We start from the raw sequence: 17,626 nt of genomic DNA, 5'->3' as shown, positions 1-17,626 counted from the left end.
TCTTCAGTATATCTATCGGGAGAGTCTACTTGATAATAAAGCCAACAGAGAAAATGGGCTGGTTTTCAGTTGCTATTTGCATTCTGATTGGGCTGGCCCTGCTGGTATTTGCTTTACCTATGGCTTACCATTTAAAAAAAATTTTTTTTTGAGTAGTAACATGAGAACAGTGACGGCCTTTTATTTCATTAATTTTTTTGTATTAGTTTAAATTTATGTATATAGTGGCAAAATTTACAAAATGTAAAACTTACTATTTTAAGCATTTTTTACCGCAGTAAAATAGACAACACCAGTTACCATTTTCACCATTTTAAGTTCAGTGGCCTTAAGCACATTCCCTTTGTTGTGCAACCACCATCCATCTTCAAAACTTATTCGTCCTCCCAAACTGAAACTCTATCCCCATTAAACACCAACTCCTCGTTCCCTCCTGCCCCAGACCCTGGTGAGCACTGTTCTGCTTTCTGACTCTGTGAATTTGACTCCTCTGGGTAATTCACGTAAATGGAATCATAGAGCATTTGTCCTTTTGTGACTGGCTTCTCTCACTTAGCACTGGCCACCGAGGTTCGTGCCTGTGGCAGCATGCGGCAGAATTTCTTTTTTTAAGGCTAAAATGTATTCCATTGTAGGTGCCTACTATACATCATTTGTCCGTTTGTCCACTGATGGACATTTGGTTGGTTTCCACCTTTTGGTTATTGTGAATCACGCTGCTCTCACCACTGGTGTGCAAATACATGTGTTCAAATCTGTTTTCAGCTCTTCTGTGGACACACCCAAGTGGAATTGCTGAATCATATGGCAATTCTATGCCTAATTTTTTGAGGCGTCACCACACGGTTTTCCACAGCGGCTACACTATTCTATATTCCAACCAGCAATGCACAGGGGTTCCAGTTTTGCCAGCACTTGTTTTCTTTTTTTTACAATAACCATCTCATGGGTGTGGAGTGGTATTTTATGGTGATTTTGATTTGCATTTCTCTAATAACTAATAACGTTGAGCATCATTTCATGTGCTTTTTGGCCATTTGTGTATCTTCTTTGGAGAGATGTCTCTTCAAATCCTTTGCCCATTTTTGAAATTTTTTTTTTTTCTGTTTTGTTTTAGGAGTTCTTGATAAAATATATTTGCAGATATTTCTATGGGTTGCTTTTTACTCTATTGATAGTATTCTGTAATGTACAGAACTATTTCACTTTTTAAAATATTGTCTGTATTGATTTAGGGAGAGAGGAAGGGAGAGGGAGTATAAGATAGAAAATCCATGAGAGAGAAATATCGATCGCCTGCCTCCTACATGTCCTCCACTGGGGGAGGGGGAGGGAGGGTATACAGCCCACTACAGGGCATGTGCCCTGACAGGGAAATGAACTGGTGACCTCCTGGTGTATTGGTCGATGCTCAACCATTAAGCCACACTGGCCAGGCAAAATTTTTTCATTTTAATGAAGTACAATTTATTTACCTTTTGTATTGCATGTGCTGTTGGTGTTATATCCAAGAAATTATTGCCAAATTCAATGTGATGGTTTCCCCTCTATGTTTTCTTATTAGTTATAATATTTCATAGTGTTATAATCAGTAACTATTGTCTTAATGAAGTTGCCTAACAAGCACTATAATTACCACTTACTCTCACTCGTGTGTCTGAGGGTCAGCGGGAGGGCAAACTCATCTGATCTTGACTCTGGGCCATGTGTGGGTGCTGTCTGCTCACTCTGCCTGGGGCATGCTCTTCCCGGGCTGAAAGGCAGCCCCCTCACCCCGGGGGCACTCTCCTGCCGGTGTGGAGTTTGGCTGCAGCATCCATCGGTCAGAGCCAGTCACCTGGCCACGCCCAGCATGCAGGGTGGGATCGTGTGCTCTGTCCACCGAGAGACCCCAGCATGGGTGTAGAGGCATGGTCCTATGAGTGAAGTGTCGGGATCCATAATTTGATCAACCACAATGACGGCCAAGGGGTGGGAATGAGCCCAGCGGGTTTGGGGCTGAGAGGGTGTATTGGATCAACTGCAATATGGCAATCCGGGGGGGGGGAAGGAGGAACGTGTCACTTACTGGACACATGAAAGATATTCGTTAACTGAATTAATCAAAATACTGTATCAACGGAAGTGAATTCACCGAGATGGGCACGGCAAGGACGGGACCCTCTTTGGCGAAGAGCCTGAGTCCCTTTCGGATGTGTTCGATGTGGGAGACAGTCCGAAGGAGACGCTGAGTGGGCACATGGCCATCAGGGGTAGAGTGGACTTTGCTTGCAAGGATCCGAGAGTGTCTTTTGGGAAAAGGATGGTGTGCACATGTCTAATGACCCTACACAGCTGGAATAGCTGCCTCCCACTCCAGCAGGGACCCAGAAAGGCTTCGTGGAAGAGGTGGCATTCGAAGTTTGCCTGAAAGATGGCGCCGGGTGGTGCTCCAGATGGAGAGAACAAGCTGGCCAAAGCACAGAGGGGGAGCACAGGGAGGGACCTCAGTGAGGAAGGATGCAGAGTTCATCAGAGTGCCAGAGCCGGGCAGTTCTGTTAGCAGTTACCTGGCTGGTGAGGAGCTGGGGTGAGGGGGCGGGGAAAGAAAGCTGGCCTTCATCAACTCCATTTCCTCTGCTCTCTCATGGGCTGGGCGTTCGGGATCAGAGGCCTCAGCGGCCTTTCCTGGAACTTTAAAAAAAAAAGCAAAAAAAAGCATGAGTGCCGATTTTATGGGGACACCAGCCCTTTCCTCATGGTTGGAGGAACATGACTGGAGGCACCCTCTTTGGAGTTTGTCAGCAGCTAGAAAAATGGGAAAATTTCCTCTTGCTCGATGCAGTCATATGTGTATGAGGACACAGTAACAAAGGACTTCCATTGTGGCTTTATTTGTCAAAGGAAAAGGTTGAGAACAACCCAGATGTCCGTCAGCGGAGGACTTGTTAGTGAATGATGGTCTCCCCACAAGGCAGGACACTGCTAAAAAGACTGTGTCAGGACACATCGTCCTGTGGAAAACCAGGAGCGGGCAGAGTGGATAACATTGGGTGTGTTTTAAAAGAGGCGAGGGAGAGACCTATATGTCCCATCCTATTTATGCATTCAGCACTTTAGCACTCAGGAGTGGTACCTCAAGGCTGCCCCGGGCAGGAGGGGTGGGGCTGGTGTAGAAGGGAGACTCACTTCCTGCACACCCTTCTTTTAATATATTTTTATTGATTTTTTACAGAGAGGAAGAGAGAGGGATAGAAAGTCAGAAACATCGATGAGAGAGAAACATCGATCAGCTGCCACCCCCCCCCTCCCCCCCACTGGGGATGTGCCCGAAAACAAGATACATGCCCTTGACCGGAATCGAACCTGGGACCTTTCAGTCTGCAGGCCGACGCTCTATCCACTGAGCCAAACCTGTTTAGGCTGCACACCCTTATTATATAGCTATTTACCCTAGCCAGGATTACTTCCAGGAAGAATAGAGTAGATTAAAATATATCTTCTGCTGAATAATGCAAAAAAAAATTATAGGCTGAGGGAACTCAGAGACACCAGGCCCCTTGTGGAGAGTGCTGGCCCACTGTGACATCCGTCCTGGTCATATCCTGCCTGGCCCGGCCTGGGTACCTGCCCACCCCCAGGCGTCACTCAATGGGGGCTTCCGGGAGGGGCCCAGCGGAGGTCCTAAGCACAGAATGGCCACAAGGCGGTCTTTGTCCTCCTTCCAGTTGGGCTCTCCTTAGTGACCTTCCGTCACAGCAGCCTCTCCCACCGGCAGCCCGTAGGACTCGGGCTTTGAGGCGCAGCCATCGGCGGCTGACAGTGGCCTGTCCATTAGCGGCCCTAATGGTGTCGTGTGCAGGTGCCTCCTTGCACGCATGAGCCTCTCTGTGTGTAGTGGTGGTGAATAATCCCCAAATTGTATTTGATTTCTGCGGCGTATTTTTGTATTTCCATTCAAAGTTGAGTGCATCTGATTTTATGGGAATTTATAATAGTTTGAACGAAATTGTGGCACCCTGCTGTGAAAATCTCTCCCTCCCGAGGAACTGAAAAGCTGCTCAGATGTGCCCTCCTGCCCTTCCCCTCCCTCCGGCTCTGTGCCTCCCTGCCCCTGGCTTGCTGGGATGGCAAGCACTCTGCCGCCCCCCCCCCCCCCAGGCTGGCTGCAGGGGGAGGTGGGACACAGTGACAGGGAGGGAAGGAGGGTCTGGCCCTGGGGCTTGGGCCTAGAAAGGCCTGGTTTCCCCAGGAGAGAGGCGTGTGCTCTGCTCTGGAAGGAACAGGGAGCACGCTCTCCAGTCGCTGCCCAGGAGACGGGCCTGCCCAGGGCTCCATCTTGGGTTCGGTCCGGAAGCATCTGGTCAAACCCTGAGGACCAGGAGGAGGCTTGCAGGAAGCTGGCCTCCTCCGGCCTGGAGCAAAGGAGTGGGGACAGGAAGGAGGCGCCCTCCAAGGTTGGGCCGGGGACCCAGCGGGGCAGTGGGCATGCTGTGGACACATCACCGCAGGGGCTCACAGGGCCCCGTTTGTGTCTATAACCCTTTGAGCACACTGCCTTTTATTTACTTATTTTTTAAATATATTTTTATTGGTTTCTGAGAGAAGAGAGGGAGAGAGAGATGGAAACTTCAATGATGAGAGAGTCCTAGCACATAGACTACTCCATGCCTCCCCGTGCCCCGCAGTGCCTCGTGTGTAATATGTGCTCAGTACATGTCAGCGTGAGGAGTCCCTGCAGCCTGTGCAGCTCGCCTCTCACGCCTTCTGGAGGCCTCGGGCTTCTCTCTCCTGATGGCCTGGCAGTGCCAGTGTGTATCACTTACTCGATCCCAGCACATGCTTCCAGCCGTTCTCATGTCCCTGTACCCTCCGACAGTGCGGGCACAGGTCTTGGCTGCAGCTGGTTGTGACCCTGCTCATGCCTCTGGGGCAGGCATTCACCACTTTGCCCTGGCCTAGGCAGGAAGTGCAGCACGGTGTGTGTGTGTGTGTGTGTGTGTGTGTGTGTGTGTGTGTTCTGGCTCAGTGGGGACAGGGGAGGGTCGGTGGGAGCTCAGGCCTCACCCTGAGGGCGATGCAGCCTCACACAGTGAAGAAGGCCGGGCATGCCGAGACCGGTTTGGCTCAATGGATAGAGCGTTGGCTTGGGGACTGAAGGGTCCCGGGTTCGATTCCGGTCAAGGGCATGTACCTTGGTTGCGGGCATATCCCCAGTAGGGGTTGTGCAAGAGGCAGCTGATCGATGACTCTCTCTCATCGATGTTTCTAACTCTCTATCTCTCTCCCTTCCTCTCTGTACAAAATCAATAAAATATATTTAAAAAAAAAAAAAAAAAAAAAAAAAAAAAAAAAAAAAAAAGAAGGCCGGGCAGCTCTGCTGGGCAGGCGGTCGGGGTGGCCAGGAGGCTGGGGAACAGCTGCTGCCCGGGGCAGAGTAGGCCAGGCTCACCTCAGGGGACTCCTGCCACTCGCTACGGCGCTGGAGCTGAGGGAAAACTAGCAGCCCAGGCAGCATCTACCACCGTGCCCTGCCTGGGGGCGGGGGCCCGGGGGCCCCTTGCCCCTGCCATTAGCTTCTGCCGGCTCTGGGCCTCGCTTTCCTCCCTAAAGCCAACGCGGCCCCGGGAAGAACAAGACCTGGGATGCAGGGAAAGCCCAGCAGCAGGGGGGCCCGTTCTGGCCTATTTCGCTTCACCCATTGACGCTGGTGCCGCCTCATCTCCGTGTCGCTGCCACCTCGCCCCAAGGTGAGGATGGCGTGGAGATGGTCCCGGCCTCTGGACGCTCCGGCGGTGGCTCCTGCCACTCCTGCATGACAGATGGGGGGAGAGGGGGAATGAATCGGTGGGATCACCTACGAAGGGGAAGGAGGTGAGCAGCATTTCGGAGGAGAGGGCTGGGGCCCAGGGTGCCCGGCCGTGTCAGAGCCTGAGCCCCGGTGGAAAGGGATGCTCTGTGCACGTGTCAGTGTGAGGTGCGCGTGCTCACTCCGCGGCAGGCCCTGGGCCCGTGTGTGCTGTGTGGGGTGTGTGTACTGAGCTCCTCTATAGATTAGGAAATGGGGTGGTGGGGCTGGGGGAGGAGGGGACAGCAGAATGGGGTGATGGGAGTAGTGTGGGACTTGGTTCTAATCCTAGAGGGACCCACTGAGTCTTAGTTTTCTCATCTGTAAAATGGGGACAGTGATATCGATGTCATAGAAAGGTTTTGGAGGATTAAATAAAATTAATGCCCTGTGACAATCGCTGGCCTGTGGGAATTTTCTAACAAGTTTTCCCTCCTCTCCTCTCCGCTCTCCTCCCCCCCTCTCTCTGTTCCTTCCTCCTTCCTTGCACGGCACACTTCCTGCAGTGCCAGGCGGAATGGTGCGCTCTCCCAGCTCTTCCTGGATATCGTTCTCAGCAGATGCTGTTTAATCCTCATAACACCTGGCTTAGAAAGGCAGAGGCTGGAGATTCCTTCTTAAGGACACGCCCTCTGCGACGTCAGACTGTTACTTGATTATTCTGTGCCTCGGTTTCTCCACTTGCGAATCAGGGGTCCTGCTAGCGATGCTGGCTGGCTTCCCTGCAGGACGTCCTAGGACAATGCAAGATATCTGATGGAAAGCGGTTTGCGTTTAAAAAGGCGTCACTCTCAGCCTCACTAGTAGTTAGGAAACGCAAATGAAAGGCACAGTGCCATACCGTTTTTCATGCATCTTATTGGCAGCCATTGAAGAGGCGGATCACTACCAGGGGGGCACAGAGGCCCTCTCAGCTCGGCTGGAGGGAGGGGGACCGGCCTCAGCCTTTCCGGAAGGTAACATGGCAGCGTCGAGTAGACTCTACTCAATAGAGGTTTACACGCACGCTCTTTGTTGCATTTCACCGCCCAGTAATCCCACGGTGAGAGCCACAGGGTCCCGGGCACCACGGTTATCAGGATGATCGCTGTGTACATTATAGAAATGTCCCGTCACCGCACTGTACACTGGAACTAGTATGCTGTATGTTCACTGTGATTGAAAAGTACAAATTACTTCAAACATTAGTAAATAAAGACCAAAGCCTCCTTTCAACGAAAGCGTTAGGAGAGAAAGAGCTGTCAAAGTCTCAGTGCAGTTTTATGCAGAGATATGCCCTGTGGCGCACTCGGTGGTGGCGGGAACCTGGAAGCTTCCAAATGCCCAATAGGAGGCGATGTCTCCAATGTGATACATCACACTGTGAACTATTATTTAGCCCTTAAGAGAAGGAGATAGATGCCCTGGCTGGTGCTGGTCAGTGGTTAGAGCTCAGGCCTGTGCACTGAAGGGTTGTCAGTTCAATTCCCAGTCAAGGGCATGTACCTGGGTTGCTGGTTCAGTCCCTCTGCCCCCAGGTCAGGGTGCATGCGTGAGGATACAACCAGTCGACGTATCTCTCTCATCAATGTTCCTCTCTCTCTCTTTCTCTCTCCCTCTCTCTCCCCCCCCCCTCCCTCCTTCCCTTTCACTCTCTCCAGAAAAGCAATATAAAAAATACCCTTAGGTGAGGATTTCAACAACAACAAAAGAAAGAAGGAGGTAGATATAGCAATGTTGACCTGGAGGGTTTTCTGTGACATTTATGACATGAGAAAAGCAAGTTGCTTTTGTGCGTGGCGAGTCCATTATTCTAAAGCTACTCTGGACACACGTGTAATTGAACATACTTGCCTGGGTGCACAGCCAGGCTCGCGAGGAAGCATGCCAGGCCCAACCAGTCGTGTTTGGCTCACGAAAATGGAATTATTTGTTAACGTTTAAAAATTGGATTCATATAAAAAGCCAAGTTTCCAGCTGCCACTTCTGACAGAGCATGAGGCCACTGTCCCCAGCCACCTCCTCAACCCGAAGTCTCCCTCGTTTATAACCCCTCCTGGCCTCTGTAGACTGCGGTCTGCAGCCTAGGATAGGCTGCTGACATTTGCAAACTCACGGGAGTGGGGTGGGAGGGCGAGGGGGGAGGGGCAGGAATGCAAAGTGATGGTGGGGCATTTGCCTTTCTGTAAATACACCCTAGAATCTTTTACTCTTTAATGACCACTGCAGACCCAGGAATTGGAACATGCAGGCTCAGTATTAGGAGGGAAACAAAAGGTGCCATGGGCCGTCACGTGCTGTGTGGGTCAGGGGCCAGCTGGTGGGTGACTGCGCGGTCCACTCCGCTGGGAGAGAGACCACTCCAGGTGTGGACTAAGCGATCTGTTCCTGGCCTTTCCTGAATCTCTCATCCCTACATCTTGCAGGGATGTGGAAGAACCTCCAAAAAAATTATCCCTTCAGCTCCCTTCACCTCCCCATGTCCTTCTTGATCCCTTACTGAGGAGGGAGACGGCATGTCAACTTGGATCCAGGTGCTGAACCCCACTCAGTAGTTGAGGGTCTCTGAGCAAATTGTGTAAAGGCTGTCCTCTGCCTGTGGAGCAGGGACGGTAAAGCCACCCGGGCCAGGCAGCCGGTGTGTGCTCCCGGCGGGTGCTGTGCGGCCCTCCGTGAGGCCCTGCGGGGGTTACAGAGGTGCTGACAGGTCAGAGGCAGCAGGAGGACCAGCTGAGGAGCGGGGGCCCCGCCCCCTGTCACGGCTGGTCTCCGGGGCGCCTGCTCCTGAGCCTCTGAGGCACATGTGTCAAACACAAGGCCCGCGGGCCAAATCCAGCCCGCCAGGCCTTGCAATGTGGCCCGCACCGCGCTGTCATCACTGCACTCCGCTGTCAGTTTATGACATTGTCAGTTTATGACTGTTCAGTAAACCATTCGGCCCGCGATTTAGGCTGGATTTTAGATTTTGGCCCCTTCTCTGATTGAGTTCGACACCCCTACAGGGGTGGGGAGGAGCAGCCCCCCTCCCTGCGCTCTTGGATGTGGGACTGCCTTGCTGAGCCTGTGGTCGGAGGGCCCCAGATCTCTCTGGCGCTCCGCTCTGAGCCCCACAGTTTCAGCTCCCGCTTCCCACACACTTCCTGTGAGGCCCTGGGCAGGCCCTGGGCTGGTGCCCTTTTGGACCCCATAACCTGCTGCCCCCTTTCATAACTGCTGTTTTGGGGCAATATAGTGGATATCTAGAAAACTACACACAACATGAAAAAACATGTTTGCCAGGCTCTTAGGCTGGAGAGAGCGGGGTGGCGGGCCTGACAAGCCACTTGTAGGCTCCTGTCTTCCTGCCCAGCACCCACCTCCCAGCCCGTCTCCAACCCAGCCAGGCTCCACCACTCACCGATGCCACCTTGGAGAATGGAGGCGGCGGCTCCTCCTCCCACCCACCGAGCCCAGGACACGTCAGGATCCCACACTGTGCCCATGCTGAGCTTCACCCCAAAGGCAAAGAGGGCATGCTGCCCCCACCCCAGCCCAGTCCCCTCAGGCCGCCATGCCATACCCAGGACTGCACGCTGATAAAACCGATGACGCAGACCCTCTCTTCCTTTCCGAGTCCCCACTCCTGCCCCCGCCCCCATTCGAGCTGAGCCCCTCTTTCCCTTCTCCCTGGAGCTGCAGGGGCGGGAGGAGCTAGAGGGCCTTGAGGAACGGGTCCCCCCACGAGGCCGCTGCTCACGCCCTCCTTCTTGTGTCCCCAGGAGCCATGAGGTGCCACGTTGCCGCCGGCTGCCGCGTGGCATGGCTGTTGGTGCTGATCTCCGGATGCTGGGGTAAGTGTAATCCTTTCCCCACAGCGGGCTTGGGAAGCCAGGCTGCAGGGTGCGGGGCCGGCTGTGGGGTTGGCACGCTGGGGCAGGAGTTGGGAGGAGCCTGCTCTGGGACCCCGAGATCCCGCCTGGCTGTGTGACTGGGTACACCCCCCCTCCCGCCCCCCCCCCCCCCCCCGGGGCCTGGGTTGCTCTGCAGCACTCTCAGGGCTTAAAATACCCATCCCCGGGGCCTGGGCCATTGGAGGCGGGGGCGGAGCCTTGAGAAATACTTGAGCTCTAAGGGAAGGAGGCTTCTGGGGGCAGGGCCGGCCAGTGGTTTGGTTTTCCAGGAGTCTTTTGAGCACCTACTGTGTGTGTCACCATTGCCCAACTCGGGGGTGTGGAAGGAATGACTCCTTCTCAAGGAGTTCAGAGTCTAGCAGATTTACTAGCCCCGTGGTCGGCAAACCGAGGCTCGCGAGCCACGTGCGGCTCTTTGGCCCCTTGGGTGTGGCTCTTCCACAAAATACCACGGGCTGGGCGAGTCTGTTTTGAACAAGTGGCATTAGAAGAAGTTTAAGTCTAAAACATTTGGCTCTCCAGAGACATTTCAGTGGTTGTAATGATGTTTGGCTCTGTTGACTAGTGAGTCTGCTGACCATTGTGCTAGACTAGACACTGCTAGGATTTGCTCCGAGGCAGGCGACGAGAGTGGGAATCAAGGACAGAGAAGCCCATCGGAAGGAAAGATGAATGGGGCCTGCGGGGGTAGGAGACACCCAGCCGGAGGGAGACACGTGCTCTGCGCTTTAAGGACTGAGAGAGCTTTAAAATAGGAGAGCGGCAAGGAGGCACTCCTGCAGGTGGGGGCCTCCTGAGCAGAGGCATGGAGGTGAGGGCCCCCTTCTCTCTGCCGGAGGACCAGCCCTCCTTCCCCTCCTCCCCACGTCAGGGCCAGCGCTAGTGCCCACCGAGGAGGCCAGGGGAAGGACAGGGCATTTGCCTTTGGCCCCAGGATCAAACTGCTCCGGTCTGATCTAAAGGAAGGCCAGGACTGCAGGCACAGCTAGCACCTCGGCCCTGGGGGCCAGGGCATCTCTGGGGAAGAGCTGTGGGCACGGTGTGCCTGGCGACAGGCAAACACATTCCTGAGCGAGGCCGGCTCCTTCTCCCACTCCAGGGAGCCGGGCGCCTCTGGAGGAAGCCACAGCCTCACGCCTGTTGGGGTGACGCTGGCATCCTGATGCCCGGAAGTCCCTAGGCTGCCCCCTCTCCTGGCCTGCGTGCTTGGCGGGGTCTCTGCTGGAATGCTTCTGTGATGGGGAGCTCACTCCCATCCAGGGGAGACCTTCCTGGGGGGTACCCTCTGGGTTTGCTGGAAGGTGGCAGTCAGGACCCTTTCCTCAGCCTCCCGTGACCTTGGATACTCACGCCCTCCCCGCAGCATAGATGCAAAAATGAAGCAGGCGCTGAGTGCCCAGCTGCTGTCCTCAGCCGAGGTGGCCGTGTCCCTGAGCACCAGATGCACCCACAGTGGGCCCGTGGGAGCAGCCCGGGACTTCTGGGTCCCACCCCCTGCCCCCAGGTTCCCGTGGGCAAACTTCTTAGCTCCTCTGTGAGACAGGAAGGGCAGTAAGGACCTCACTCCTGGGTTATAAAATGACGAGAGGCCTTAGCACACACATCCAGCACTTAGAGGGAGCTTGGTACCTGTTCTGTGCTTCGCGAGCAAGAGCTCTTTCGTTCTCAGCTGTGAATTTCCAACGGGGAGCGCAATGGGACTTGATAAAGCAGAGGTGAAGGAAGTTGCCTGGGGCCACCCAGCAATTCCGTGGCAAAAGCAGCCAGCTTGTGGTCTAGCCTGCCTGGCATTGTGAGCACAACCCCTCGCCCTGTCTCTCCCCCCGTCCCCCCCCAAGCAGCCAGTGTTCCTTCTGCGTGGGTGTGGCCGACCTTAGGGACCGAAGGGCACCATCTCCTCACCGTGCCCTTTGGACGCCTGCCCCCAACCCTGAGCACTCGCCTTGTCCCCCAGACTTCACCCCAGGACCGATCCTTTGTTCACAGCTGACTCCACGGCCCGGCTGGTTCCTTCTCCCATCCCTGGTGGTCAGAGGTGGGTCAGGGTCAGGGACAGATGCCCCCTAGGTGTCAACCTCCCTTGCCAGCCTGTCGCCTTCTTACCCTCCTCTCCTCTGGCCTGTGTGCTCCCAGGCACTTCTTATTCTGCACCTGTGGGCCTGTAGGGAAGGCCAGAGCAAAGGCCTGAACAGGCCTCCTTGCCGCTCCTCGCTGGCCGGGCCAGTGAGCATGGCTGCATCGCTGGGTCACGGAGGCGGTCTCCGGGCACTGGGTCTGCGGGCCCCTCACGTGGGGCTGCGGCCCCTCACCTGACATCGGCATGCATGCCCGCTCCCATTCCCACTTCCCGGAGGCCTCAGAGCTCCCCAGGCAGTGGTTCTGCCTCCGCAGGACTCAGCCTTCGTGCCTTATAGTGGTCTTTAAGAACGAGCGACCTGTAAGAATGCCCCTTCCCCACCCCACCCCCCAGCAGCTCCCTCCCAGTCCCCAGGTGCCCGCTGGCAGCTCAGGGCCACCCGCCGGGCCTCCGAGGGCGGCCGCCTGCTCCGGGAGCACGGGCCCTGCTTGGTATGTGGCAGGCGATGCGTGTCCCCCGCGCTCTGCCCAGCTGCCCTTGCAGAGCTCTCGGCGGCTGATTATCGGCAGGTCCTGTAAGATCAAATTTAAAAATGAACGATGCTGCTGCAGGCGGTCTTTTCCTCGCCGGCTCCCCTCCCCCACCAGCCCAAGCCCGCCCCTGAATTCTCCGGGCACCCCTGAGCCTTCTACCTTTGCTCAGTCCAAGGCCCCCAGCGGGGATCAAAAGCATTCCCCCTGTTATTAATACCAATATTAATAGTAGCTGCCATTTATCGAGTGCTTGCTGTGTGCCGGGGCATGGCGCTAATCGCTTTATGTATGTAATCTCATTTAATCCTCAGGACAGCCATGATGTAAGTCCTATTATCATCACTCTCTTACACGAGCGTAAACTGAGGCATGGGACAGAGGCTCAGGGAGGCAGGATGGGAGGGGCCCCCTTGATGCCAACCTTCTGTGAGTCGGCCTCAGAGTTCTTGAGCTCGGCCCAAGCTCTGAGGGAGCCCATGTCAGCAGAGGTGAGGGGGCGAGGGCTGCACCCCTGCCTGCATCCGGGGCGCCTGGGAACCAGGAGCTGCTCTGCGGGTGCTGCACAGCGTGGGCCTTTGAGAAAGATCAGCTCCCTGGTCGGCAGAGGCTGAGGGAAGTGCCCTCACCTGCCTCCTCATGGCTGTTTTCCAACACCAACACCAGTTCTCTGCACACCCAGCGAGGGTCCAACCATTTAATTTTGACCCCAACTGCCTCTGACATCGTATCACCTGCCACAGATGGAAGGTTTAGGCCCCTCTGAGGGGCCTGTCACAAGTCCCAGTCCCCCGCACTTCTGACCAACTGGCTCTAAATCGGAGGTTCCCATGATCCTTCCTTGGGTTCAGTTACCAGGACGATGCACAGACCTCAGGGAACACCCCACTCCCATTTCCTGGTTTGCTGTCAAGGGCGCAGCTCAGGAGCCCCAGCAGGAAGAGATGCCAAGGGTGAGGTTCGGAGCTCCGTGCCCCCTCCAGGTGCTGCCACCTTGGCACATGCTTGTGCCCAGCCAGTCTTGCTCGTCACCAGCCCCATCGTGGGGATACCCAGAGGCTCCACCCCAAGTCACCTGGATGGCATACACTCAGCTGTGGTCAGAGGACTTGCCTGATGACTAACAAAAGACCTTCTGGTCACTCCGGAACCTCCAAGGGTTTGGGGAATCTGTGCCAGAAACTGGGACAGACAGCAAGTGTATTCCTTATGGCGCCACCCGTGGAAGGCCATGGGAAGGGGCTCAGGACAGGGAAGCCAGCCGCAGGGAGATTCTGTGGGGCGTTGTGGAATGGGGGTCTCTGTGGATGTGAGATTCCTCAGCATACGCAAGTACCACCCTGACCCTTTCCTGTATCAGCTCCACTCGGAGGTGTCACAGACTCACACAGGCCTAACTGCCCAGGGTTCCCAGGCGGGCTGCCGCTTACTAACTGCATGACTCTGGGCTGGTTCTTACGTATCCCCTCTGAGCCTCGTCTCTACAACAGAAAAATGGGGCTTATGATGGCAGCCACCGTACCACGAGGACTGATACGTGACTGAGATGGGGTCCATAGATGGCAGCCATCATCATCATCATCATCATCATCACTACTACTATCCTGTTTCCCCGAAAATAAGACGATGTCTTATATTAATTTTTTCTCCCAAAGTTGCGCTAGGTCTTATTTTCAGGGGATGTCTTATCTTTCCATGCACTAGGTCTTATTTTCGGAGGATGTCTTATTTTTGGGGAAACACGGTATTATTATCGTTGTCATCATTTACAGAGGGCCTTCTGGATGCCAAGTCCTTCTCTGGGCACCAGGGTTGTGGCCGTCAGCAAAGCAGACTGCCCTTGTCCTTGGCAGCTCACATCCCACCTGGCACAGGGCTGCCCACTAGAAATGCAATGCGAGTTATGTGTGTGATTTAACGTTTTCCAGGAGCCCCATTAGAGAAGAAACAGGTGAAATTCTTTTTAATAATATATCGTAACCCAATATATCCATACTGCTATCAGTTCAGCACGTAATCAATATGGAAGACGAATGAGGTATTTTGCACTCACTTTTCTTACAAGTCTTTGAAATCCTGTGTGTATCTTACACTTCAGCACAGCTCCCTGTGGACCAGGGCTCAATAGCCACCCGTAGCTGGTGACTCTCGGAGGGTCCTTTCTCCCTGAGGAAGGCGGCCATGGCAGTGGACAGACGCAGTGCCCACTGCAGCCCCGCCCCTCGGCGTCCCCGTGGAGAATGCGTGAAGCTGGTAGATGGGCACTTGACTGACTCTCTTGCCCTCTGACTTGCAGGCCAGGTGAACCGGCTGCCCTTCTTCATCAACCACTTCTTTGAGACGTACCTGCTGATCAGCGAGGACACGCCTGTGGGTGAGTTGACACGGGGCCGGTGGCCATTAGGTGGCATGAGGTGGGCTCCTTTCCCACAGGCGAAGGTGATCTTAGAGACTGAGACCGTCCTCCACCCACTCTTGGAACCTCTTCCCTGCCATCCCTGATGGGTGTTCGTACGGCTTCTGCCTGGGGCGCTCAGCACTTCCATGGTGGCCCATGCCCACAGAGCAGGATTCTAAGCACCAGAGAGGCTATCGTACTGAGCACACGTTGCTTGACTTTTGCTTCTGCATGAATTGCTTGAGTTTCACTTTTGTTTCCTCCTACAAAATGGTTATTTTCCTCTTTCTTGTGAAAATTTGAAGATGGAAGCTATTGCACACTTTGTTTTACAGCCTTCTGAACTTTTCTGGGATTACTGTGTTTCCTGCATTGAGTATGCCTGTTTTTGTCATTAGAAAAAAATGAACTATTTAGGAGGTGATTGTGAGCATCCTGGTGTTCGCCCCTGGCCCTTCCCAACACCCCCTCCTCAGCCTGTCCCCTCACCACCCAGGTCTGCCCTCATGGGCCCCTCCCGAGGCCCTGGCTCCTACACCTGTAGCTGGAGCTCTGTGTGCACAGCCCCAGGGCCCTCGTTCAGCTCTGGGGACCCAGAAGTCTCTCAGGAAGTTGAATGGAATGAGCTGTCTTGCAGCTGCTCTGATTGGCAGGCAGTCTTTGCTGTGAGCACTGTGTGCCTGGAAAGGTCCCTCCCACCTCCACAACACCCTCTCCTCGGTCCTCTCGATCTCATGGGTGCCATTCCAGGGCAAGTGGCTGTAATCCGGGGCTTCTCACTCGGGTGGGGCTCTGTGCCGGGAGCGGCGTACTGCAGGGGCCAGCGTGGCCCATCCTTTGGAGCATCATTTGTACTTAGAAACGAAGCCGGTGACGTGGAGAGTGGAGGGGTGTTAAGATGTTTACCTAATAGGTAATTTAAAATACTTTTATAGCTGAAACCGGTTTGGCTCAGTGTATAGAGTGCCGGCCTGCGGACCAAAAGGTCCCGGGTTCGATTCCGGTCAAGGGCATGTATGTTGGTTGTGGGCACATCCCCAGTAGGGGGTGTGCAGGAGGCAGCTGGTCGATGTTTCTCTCTCATCGATGTTTCTAGCTCTCTATCCCTCTCCCTTCCTCTCTGTAAAAAAAAAAAAAAAAATCAATGAAATACTTTTATATAAAACCAAATGCAGGTGCTTGAAGTGGGGAGCCTTAGGGGCCCCAGACTTCCCCTGTGCCTGTGGCGGCATGTGCACAGCCCCTGAAGAGGCCGTTCCTTCCCCTCTCCCTGACGGAGCTTTCCTGCAGTGGGTGCTGGGCACAGCAGGTGTGTTTCCGTCTGCTGTGGGGCTGGGGAGGATGGGGCTCTGCGGTCACTCCTTTGGTGACTAGCAGCCCCCACGGATAGGCACTGTGAGGCTGAGTTTGGGGACTCAGGTTTGGGATCGGAGTGTTTGAAGGGCTCCTAGGAAAGTGGTTATCTGCCTCTCTGGAACGTTCTTCCAGAGGCTTTGCCTGCCTTGTGGGGCTGGAGAAGGTTCCTGCCAGCCTCTGGGAGACCTTGTTGAGCTGTTTCCTCCCCTCTGGCGTGGATTGGGGATGTCTGTGGGCTCCTGGATTCACCTGTGGCTCCTCCCCCCATCAGGCCTGGCAGGAGCTGGCCCGGAGCCAGCAGAGTAGGCGCCCAGCACACATGTGTAGGTAGCCCAGTGATTGTGAGCTGCATTTGGGCTCTCCTATTTTCGGTTCATTTTTTAGTTCATCAGATGGATGGGCGCCTGCTCTGGGCCAGGCCTGGGTGCCATGGGCCCAGGGACGGCTAAAGAAATTATGGGCAATAGAGTATCTGGTTAAGTGTCAGTGCGTGATGGAAGGGGGAGGGGTAGTGTCTCGGGGGGAGGGCAGAGGCGGGGGGCGGCAGAAGGGTGTTTGGGAGACAGTGACAGTTGAGCAGAGTTCTGAGAGTCCCTTCTCATTCCTTCACACACGATTTCCTGTGGCTGGTTTTCTGAAGTGTATTTTTTTAACCTCATCCTCCAAGAGAGCCCTTTGTTGTGGAGAGAATATACTCGGGACAGGTGGGCCACTGAGGTAGAGGTGTGGCTAGCCACTAAGCGACCAGGGCTGCTGTCCAGGGGAGGTGAAAGCCCCTCTCAGGTGAGCCAGGCCAGCTTCATTACCTCGTCTGTGACTCCACATTGCCCTGCTCAGGCCTGAAGGCGGGGTCCTCAGAGGCCCGTGGTGCAGGGAAGGTGAGGGGTGGAGTGGGGTGGACATTGTTTGGCCAACGCTGACAGTGGCAAGGAAGCCCCCAGCAGGCCCTGATCTAGCACCTTTCTCTCTGGATCGTCATCTGCAAAAGCCAGCATCGATCGGCCTCCAGGAGCGACTCCCAGGTCTCTGCCCGTTAAGGCTGTACTTGGCAGTCGCAGCATGGTGTCTCTCGGTGCAGTGGGAGTTGATTGTAGGAGAGAGAGAGAGGACTCAGCGAGCTGGAAGACAGCTCTGCTCATCTCTCTGGGCAGGAGCCGGGTCCTGAGCTGGCCCAGCACCCTTCTGGCCCCCTCCCTTCTTTTCGTATCAGCAGAGGGCAGCGCAGCTCTGGCCTGAAAGTCATGAGCCTGGTTTCTGTTCCTTGCTGTGTGGCCTTGGGCACAGCACTGCCCCTTTCTGGTTCTTTACCTTCCCATCTCCCCGGTGAGAGGGCATTGAAATGATGGACCCATTGGTCTTTGTCTTGGCAGCCCAGCTGGCCCCAAATGTCTCTGGGTCCTTTAGATGAGACAGGCCTGGAGAACTCCACTGAGTGCTGTCATCTACGCGGATGGCCCCTGGGCCATTCCTAGGGTGGATGTGGACTCACATGGACGTGGCAGGGTGCAGGCCTCTGAACCAGCAGGGGCCAGGGTGAGAGTGAAGGTTGAAGCATCTTGTCCAGAGGAC

General features: G+C 55.0%; 1 protein-coding gene across 1 annotated transcript in view; it reads left to right on the top strand.

Annotated features, from left to right (window-relative positions):
- LOC311632903 (cadherin-23-like) overlaps positions 1-17,626 on the top strand; it is a 299,605-nt gene that overhangs the window by 26,539 nt on the left and 255,440 nt on the right. The window contains exons 2-3 of the mRNA XM_084904920.1: positions 9,565-9,636; positions 14,600-14,677. Of these exons, the coding sequence (XP_084761046.1) occupies positions 9,570-9,636; positions 14,600-14,677 (145 nt within the window). The 5' untranslated portion in view covers positions 9,565-9,569. The remainder of the gene's footprint in view (positions 1-9,564; positions 9,637-14,599; positions 14,678-17,626) is intronic.

Source organism: Pipistrellus hanaki (genome assembly GCF_964339955.1).
Source record: "Pipistrellus hanaki genome assembly, chromosome: 14".
Lineage (NCBI taxonomy): Eukaryota > Metazoa > Chordata > Mammalia > Chiroptera > Vespertilionidae > Pipistrellus > Pipistrellus hanaki.
This window is presented reverse-complemented; position numbering and strand designations above follow the sequence as displayed.